The sequence below is a fragment of the Hippocampus comes genome, unplaced genomic scaffold, assembly GCF_001891065.2.
Source record: "Hippocampus comes isolate QL1 unplaced genomic scaffold, H_comes_QL1_v1.1 scaffold135, whole genome shotgun sequence".
NCBI lineage: Eukaryota > Metazoa > Chordata > Actinopteri > Syngnathiformes > Syngnathidae > Hippocampus > Hippocampus comes.
The window spans coordinates 2,617,497-2,626,583 of record NW_017805583.1 but is presented as its reverse complement, the minus strand read 5'-3'; the positions used below and the strand labels follow the sequence as shown (position 1 = coordinate 2,626,583).

General features: G+C 44.5%; 1 protein-coding gene across 1 annotated transcript in view; it reads right to left on the bottom strand.

The window, feature by feature from the left end:
• Positions 1 to 1,523: 1,523 nt before the first annotated feature.
• Positions 1,524 to 9,087, bottom strand: part of LOC109521943 (uncharacterized) — a 13,846-nt gene continuing 6,282 nt past the window's right edge. The window contains exons 6-8 of the mRNA XM_019880097.1: positions 8,410 to 8,523; positions 6,579 to 6,805; positions 1,524 to 5,106 (exon numbers count right to left, since the gene is read on the bottom strand). Of these exons, the coding sequence (XP_019735656.1) occupies positions 3,922 to 5,106; positions 6,579 to 6,805; positions 8,410 to 8,523 (1,526 nt within the window). The 3' untranslated portion in view covers positions 1,524 to 3,921. The remainder of the gene's footprint in view (positions 5,107 to 6,578; positions 6,806 to 8,409; positions 8,524 to 9,087) is intronic.

The window sequence follows — 9,087 nt, the reverse complement described above, 5'->3', positions numbered from 1 at the left end:
AACCTGCATTTAGGAGTGGCTCAATACTGGCTGGCCATATTCGGGCCGGAGTTGGAAATACATTTCTGGCCCAAATACTTCACGCCACAACCGGCCCTCATCTGGTTTGCCAGAGTCAAGCCAGTGCCTCCTTTGCCACGCCTGGGCCGTGTTCGGCCCACATGCGTTATGCCATTGCCGACACCAGGCCAGCTGTGCCGGCTTCATGCCGAAGCCGGGCCAGATGCCTTTGCTGACTGGGGTGTTATGTCCATGACTTGGCTAATACATTTACTGGTTCAAATAGAAACGTGAGGATAAGGTTTGTCGGATTCGTCGGGCCGGGTCGGAAATCTTGTCGATACTATGCCACAAGGATGTGTGCAAAATTTTATTCCGATCGGATAATTTTATCCCGTCCCGCAGAGCGACCAAAGTTTCCCCTATGGAAAGAATGTTACGGGGCTGAATGGTAGTACGGTTTCTCCCGTACAGTAAGGATTTTGTTTTGCTCAGTTCGCACTTGCAATAATTCAAAGACGGAAGACAGGAACGCATGTATTGCAACAAAGGCAACCGTGGTTATCCTTCAACACTGGTGAGATTGTTGGTCCATGTTAACTGGTCCATCTGTCTATCTGTCCATCTGTCTATAATGTCCATCAACACTAGTGACACTGTTAGACCGCAAAAAAAACGAAATCCGCCGTGCGTGCCATCCCATGCCTACTTCGCGCACGGGTGCAACGCCCGGTGTCGCTCCACGACCTGCAGAAGGTGCTGTCGCTGTTCCTCGTCGCGCGTAACGGCGCCGCAGAACGCGCTGATGAGGGCGACGCCCCTCTCCGCAAAGTCGTTCACCACCCGTAGGTGACGAGCGCGCCGACGAGCCGTGGTGAGCTTCGGGCTGCCCAACAAGCCACACTTCGGTGGCTGAGCGTGAGCGTCTTGCAGTTGCAGCGGCCATGCTGAACGCAGGCACAGCCACGACTAACGCAATACGCAACGCTTCTCCTGGCCCAGCAGGAACTGCCGATCCTCGTGCTCTTTTTTTTTTTTTTTTCGATGTCGAAAAGCGTCTTCAGCTCAGCGTCCAGTAAGAATTCCGGCGATTCTCGACTTCAATTGAAAGATATTAGCTCGCCAGTAGGTGACCGTTGTGTGTTAGGCGTGCGTTTGAGTTTGTCTCCGGCTGCTGAGAGCAGCGATGGAATGGTTAGTTAGTCAGGAGGTGATCGTTCGGGCAACATTCAGCCCAGCCAGTGTCACGCATGGCAAAATACACGGTTAAAATACACATGTTCACCCTATTGAGACCAGTTGTTATGGTGGAAACTTTGGCCGCTTTGCGGGACGGGAAAATATCATCAGATCGGAATGAAATTTTGCACAGAACCTTGTACCATAGTATCGACAAGAATTCCGACCCGGCCCGACGAATCCGACAAACTTTTTTTTTTGCCATGAAAATGTGGACCACCCTAATGTACATGCATTAATAAGCACACAAAAACTTTGAGAATGAGTGCCAAGAAAAGAAAAAAACAAAGACCAGTTTTATTCATGAGCACTTCACAACATTTGTCCACTGAACAGAGAAGGAAATGTGCAACAGTAAAAAGCCTGTTATACAGACAAGCCGGGAGCGCAGCTGCCTTTCCCAAGATAGCTGCTCATGATGACCTCAACTTTACATGACGTCATGTAGCAGATGCTTTCGTGGTCACTTGCAATACCACACACACAAGTCAAAAGGAAGGGAGGTTTTCAATGTGAGTCCTAGATGTGTCAGAAAGGTTTGGGACCGCAATGTCAAGTGCTTCGTTTTGGTTGGCGAGTAACAACATTTGAGTTTCAAACCAAAAGATGAAAATGAGACAAAAGTTTAGGAGTCCCGCTTTTGTTTCATGGGATTTCAATCTAGACTCAAGACACAGCACCTTTGGTTTGAAGCCCCCGACTTTTCAAGTGAGCAAATGTTTTACAACATGTGACTGATGGGTGTTTCTCGTTGCTCAAGTGGCTTTGGTTTTACATGAAAACTGCATTTGCTAATCAGCAAACATGACGACCAAAAGGTAGCCTGTGGGAGAAAAGCAAACTGTTTTGAAGATGAAAGGAAAAAAAAACAGTCAAGAGCTATTCCACAAACATTGGGCAGAGCCAATACTGCAATTTGGAATGTCCTAAAAAGAAAGAAACTAATTGTGTCCCGAGGCAACAGACATTGAACAGGTCGGCCAGCAGTTTCAACAGCAGCTGATGACAGAAATATTTTAAGAGCTGTGAAGAAACACCCAAAGATGCATCCAAACTAATCGGGAGACAACGTGCCACAACACAAAGACACAAAGCGCACTGCCACTACAACAAAGGACAGGGGGAACTCAATCACTGGATCTTAACCCAATAGAGCATTGATTTATTTCACCTATTTAAGAGGAGATTGAAGGGAAAAACCCCTTGGAACAAACAAGAACTGAAAGAGGCTGTAGTAAAGTCCTGAAAAAGCATTTCAAATAACGAATGCAAGAGCCAAGTGAAGACAACAAGTCGCAAGCTTGACACAGTTATCGCAAATAAGGGTGACGGCACCAAGTCATAAATGTTAATCACTTTAATAAGGTCTGTTTCAATACTTTTGCACTCTTGACAAGTGGGAGGCTTCAAACAAAATGATCGCTGTCTGGTGTTGTTTTTTTTTTTTAACACATCAAGATGTCAATACCATGAAATACAAGGTGGATTTTTGAGCTCCTGCCTCATATTCATTCATCTTTTAATCTGAAACCCAAATGTCTCCAGTATACAGTACAACAAAAACAAAACCTTGCTATTCCAATATTCTTGGAGGGGACTATACCTCGCATGAACATGTCAATAATAGTGAGCACAACCCTTAAAATAAGAGCAGAAAAGTAGTATGATTCCTAGGTACAAAAATCAAGATATTACATGGAAGCACCTGAAATCATTATTTGATATAGTGACCGTTCACTATATCAAACTTAATGGATAACAACAATTATATTGCTCACATTATTTTTGCTGTACAGATGTATTAAAAAAAAACAACCACACACACACACACACATCATAACACACAAGTGTATACAAGTACATAAGATACTATTTTACAGCAGTATCCAGTGGTGGTCTTTTAAATACACTCACTGGCCACAAGATTTTGTACACCGGCACCATCTAATGTGAGTCAATACAAGAGCTGTATCAAATATTTAGCATTTACAAAGATAATACAACTAAAGGTCAGAAAGTTTCAATGATTGAACTTGCAGTTGCAAGATTTTCTTTTCCCTACATTGTAGGGCCTACAGTAGCTGCACGCACTGTAAATAAAGAACCATCTCTTACGATGCTTTGTTGTAAACTTGATTACAAACTACAATTCTAAACACTCTTTAATTCTTGTAATGCTATGCAGTTTGAGATTGTAATTTTTGTTAAAAGAATTAGTGAAGTAATCCTATATTTTATAATATGACGTAAATATATTAGTTCGTGGGCAGCACGGTGGGTTAGGTTTTAGCACATCTGCCGCCTTCTTGTTGGGAGTTTGCTGTTTGTTCTTCCCGCTTGTGTGGGTTTTCTCATGGTCTTCCAGCTTCTTCGCACATTCCCCAAAAATGCACGTAAAGTTACTTGACGACTCTAACGGTTGGGTGCCCTGCGATTCGCTGGAACCAGTTCAGGGTCTCACCAAAAGTCAGCTGGGATAGGCGCCAGTTCACCCGGGAGCCTAACGAGGATAAGCGGTATAGACAACCCATGGCTAATAGATAAAGAGGATTTTTTTTTGGGGGGGGGGGGGTCATTAGATGCAGTGGGTGTACATTATATACTTATCATTTCCATGACATTAAATCTTAACAGAGTAAACAGTGAATCTGTAAACACGTTGAGCCACAGATCGGGTGTTTGTTAGTGCTTGAGAAGGATTCTAGGACTGCTCCTAGTTTTAACTGTTGAGGTAGTAGATTTGATCTGCCAAAGACATTTTGTAGAGCCCTTGGAAGTGACAGAATAGCTACCATCCTTTGTTGAGTCATCAGTCCAGCCCTTGGATGATTCACATTTGGAATCATCGACAAAGCAGCTGCTGGCTGGTGAAATGAATGAGACAATGTCTTTGCTAGCACCTTTTTTCGTTCCCTTTGGACTGTGTTTGGCAGAATTATTCGCTGGTGGCTTACTATGTCCGTATGGTGATGTCACTGAGTTGAGTAGAGCTTTAGGAACAGGAGTGTGTCCCGCAGCTCTGATAACAGTCCCAGGAACGGTAATCCTAGGAATTGTTTTGGAGATTGGAGCGGACCCCACTGTCAAGTTCCTCTGGAGCCGTTTTTCTCTCACATTTCTGCACATGACCTCACTGACTGGATCAAGGTCAGAGTTATCTTTGACCTCAAGAGTAGTGATGCTTGCTGACGAGCCAAACTTTGCCACATTAACACTGTTCGGTGTGTCCTCAGTTACATCACTGTCCCTCATTAATTTCAGCTCTCCAATACGTGCGTCTTGTATAAGCTCTGCATCAAGGCTACCAGCGCTTCGTACCTTATGGACAGCATGTTTTACTTGAACATCTTCCTTATAGTTAGCCTCCATTTCACCGTTAGAGTAGTCACTATCCAGTCGGACATTCCCATTGGACTGTTGCATACTGCACTTCTTGAATGGATTGTCGGTAGAAAAATGATTGGGAGGACTTAGATTACCATCTGGTGGGAGGCCTCTTTTTCTTCGAGACAATCTCACAACCCCAGGGGTCTCGCTGAGCTGTCTGGTGGCTAAGTTAGTAGTCAATGGCATTTGAGCTGGTGCCCTGCTTGGATTTTTTCCTGAGTTCTGAAGACCTCGATGAGTCTTGGGGTTTCTGTAGAACTTACAAACTGTTAGGCATTGTTTGTGAGGCAGTTGGTGGTTGCTGTGTTGGGAGAGGTGATTGCTCTTGACTTCTGGTCGGTTATTGGAGTGGCCCCTTGATTTACAGGTATTGCTGGGCCTTGGAGATCGCTGGCCGCCACCCCCTGTCTTAGGCTTCAAGGTTGAAACAGATCTGACAAAGGAGGTGCTATGGTCAGAAACTCTGGAAACCTTGGAGACCTGGAACATGGAAAGATCATTTGAACACAGTGATATTGCATTCAGGTTACCTCAAAATAGGGTTGGCAAATTCTGGGAATTTTCAAAGTTGGAATCTTTCCCTGGGAATTAACAGGAATTTATGGGACTAATTAGGGCGTGCATATACAGTGGTACCTCGACTTACGAACGTCCCTTCATAGAAATTTTCAAGTTACGAAATGCCTCAAAAGGAAAATATTGCCTTTGTTACGAAAGAAATTTCAAGATACCAAAGGTAAAAATACAGTATGGGCTGCTTCTCGCAGCTCCGAGTTTCCTGAACGCAACATACCTATAGCTGCTCTGTCATTGGCCATTACCGAGCATCATCCTGGCATCCCATTGCCTAAGAGGGACTTCTACCATATGTGTCTATGTGTGTATATAGATAGATATGTGTCTATGCAGCGTCCTCGTCATTCGCCCCCTTGGGCCATGAGGCGTTCCGAGAGTTAAATGTTAAATCCGAGACGTAAATGTGAATCACCCAGAAAAGGTGTTCACCAGTCGGGCGATTGCTCACTATGCTGATGTTTGCCTTGGACATTTTTGAAGGATTGATAAAAGCTGACAAAAGCAAACGTCTCTGGGTCAGTTCTTTACAAAACGTCAGGCAAAAACCACTTCTGAGAACATGGACTAAAGAGGGCAAAAACGATGAGGACCTGTTTCTTCTGACTGAGGTGTTTATATGGAGCATTTTCATTTGGTTTGGTCTTCTAACACATTTCTAATCAGAATATAAGACTCCACATAAACCAGGCTTGTATGAGAGCAAGTCTTCATTTTATAAATTTTCATAATAACCGCTGTCACACCCAGTTTTTCAGCCCTCCTCCCCCCGTGAAAATGTAACACTCTCAGGTCACAGCCAAACTCCACTGTCTGAAACACTCATGTCAAAACCAAAAGGTAAGCAGAGCTGTTCGTTAATATAATAAAAGCCATACTCGGCAGCGGTTCCTCAGTAGATTTAGCGGGGTTACTGGTTGCTTACTTTCATTGGGGACATTAGAGAACAAGATGAGTTGTATGAGGTTTAAAATATATATAAATAAGATAAGATAAGATAAGAAAACCTTTATTAGTCTCGCAATGGAGAAATTCCCAATACACAGCAGCAAAGTTATGAAAGGAACAAGTAGAACAACAAAATATAGGAGCTGCTGGAAAGGCAGCCACTCTCGCGGCGCCATTTTGAAGTCAAAATAACAAAAATAACACAACACAACACATAGGACACAAGACAGTCGTGCAATCTTCACCACTTTTCTGCATACACTAATACACAATAAAAATCAATAATAAACAGTGTTTCAATTTTAAGACCTGTGAAGACAATGGGAAATGTTTCTCCCTCCAGTTTTTCGGGCCACAACAAAAACAGACCCATCTCAACGCGATAATCTAGACATCTTGCAGAAACAGAAATGAAATGAAAAAACACAAACCTTTTTATTCCTTCTGAGCTGTATGGAGAAGTGTCTAGGTCTCAGGTGGTGTTTTGAAACTTCATCTCCCCTGCCAGCTTCCATACATTCATTCTTTATCCTCTGTCCTGCCTCCTCCTTCCTCTCTCTTTCCCTTCTCCTTTGTGCCCGAGCAGTTAGATGGCAGAGGGAGCTGCCCTCTGTGGAGTCAGGGCCTTCAAAGTTCAGAGATCTACAGTCTGGCCGCACTATAAGACAACACACAAAAGACAAAATACATTCCCATCTGCATGCTAGTTGACCTCTCAAGAATCACTTGGGCTTTTTTGTTATTGCATTCATTTTCCCAGCTGTCTTTATACGTCAACTCTATTTCTTTTAACAAAGTGACTTTTTAATTGCTTGCTTGTATACAAAAAGTTGGGTCCCTGGAGTGCTTGCCCAGTGACCATCCATCAAGTGTGAAATTAAACAACTTTAATTAATCTGCTGATTAATCAGTGAGATCGATTTTCTTCCTGGCAAAAATCGGCAATGCCCTAAAGAAATTTGCTATCTGTCAGGCCTTAGAATATACTAGTGAATGGAATAGGGGAGCTCGGTGTGAAGATTTTCACAAGCGGCACACACCGCATACCAGGTCTATTCAATTATGAGAGCAAGCTCTCATTCATACTGAAAGGAGAGCTTGGTCTTATTCATTCGGTTGCTCCTCATTCATTTGGCCGCCTCTCCGAGTTGCTGTCACCAGCTTATCGTCATCACGCTCCAGCGTCCGAAGCAGAGCTGCGGCTGGCCACCTCTCATTCAAGTGGATGGACGGAGCGAGCGGAGCATGCACTCGCTCGCAAAAACCTTTACCACAAGCTTTCACTATTTCATTTATCGGAAGAGGGAGCTGAGTTGAGAGGCGAAGCTAACGATTTACCAGTCGCTCTATGTTCCTGCTCTCACCTATGGTCATGAGCTGTGTGAAAGAACAAGATGCCTAATACAAGCGGCCAAAGTGAGTTTCCTCGGCGGGGTGTCTGGGCTCTCCCTTCGAGGTGAGGGTGAGAAGCTCAGTCACCCGAGAGTGTCTCAGAGTTTAGCCGCTACTCCTCAGTGTTGAAAGGAGGCAGATGAGGTGGCTCGGGCATCTGATCAGGATGCCTCCTGGATGCCTCCCAGATGAGGTGCTGAGGCATAGCCCACCGGGCGGAGGCCCCGGGGACAATCCAGGACACGCTGGAGAAACTATGTCTCCCAGTTGGTCTGGGCAGACCTTGGTATCCCCCTGAGGAGCTGGACGAAGTGCCTGGAGAAAGGGAAGTCTGGGCTTCCACGCTGCACTGGGCCACCCTGACAGCACTGGGCAGCTCCTTCAGTGAGAGACTGAAGACTGATACACCCCTGCTGCAAGAAGGAGAGGTACCGCCGCTTGTTCCTGCCGACTGCTGTCAGGCTATTGACTAGACGGACCTGAAAACCTGGACTCAGCCCCACTCACCCATTTTTAATATGCTTATATTTATATTTATTGATATACTTTTTCTCCCTCTACTTTCTTTCATAATTTTGTTGCTGTAAATTGGGAATTTCGCCATTGTGAGACATCTTATCTTAAGCCCGACATGGAATAAACCGAAGTGGATGGATGATGACAAAAAATACAATGCTCAGAATAGAAGGTTAAAAGATGCATTGTCATTCTTGTTCATATTTATCTCTTGATGCTTAAGAGACAAATGTATAATGTGGGAGGCACAGGGTTTCAGTGGGTTTATGTACTCCCCAAAAGCATTTTTTTTCTTTCCAGTGCGCCTTTAATTACATTTGAACAGTGTTATCACTTTTAAAAGTAGGAGGGCACCTGCGTGTGTGATCGTGTTCTTCCTATCAGTGACAGTCTGGGGGCGTGTGGAAAGACGCGAATTAAAATCCCGTCCACTCAAGAAGATCATGTTTCTTGGCAATGCTGCTGAACCTGAGGTCACAGAGAAAAATGATTTCGTTTAGTTATGTCCGTGACCGTGCACCGGAGTGAACAGCATAAGAACGAGTAAATCAGTGGTGTCAAACATACGGCCCATGGGCCAGAACCGGCCCCCAAGGAGGTTCGATCAGGCCTGCAGGATAATTTAAAAGTGAAAAAAATGCATGAAAGACACGGAATGCATAGTTGTAATAAGGTGCACCTCATGGAGTATCCGCTAGGGCAGGGGTCCCCAACCGCCGGTCCGCGGACCGGTACCGGTCCGCAGGGCATTTGGTACCGGGCCGCACAGAAAGAACTTGCCTTATTTCTGTTTTATTTATTTCGGAACACGAAAGATGTTTTATTTTGAAAAATTACCGGATTCTCTTTTACATCCGTCTGTGTCACGCTTGACTCACGTCAAGCCACACTTCTCGGTCACGTGACCAATGACGCTTAAAAACAAAACACTAAAGCCCGCAAAATGAGTAAAAATGCTGCTTGGAGATCACAAATGACAGCGGCCTTAAAAGTACGTTCGAAACAACTGGATCAAAGTTATGGCTGAATACT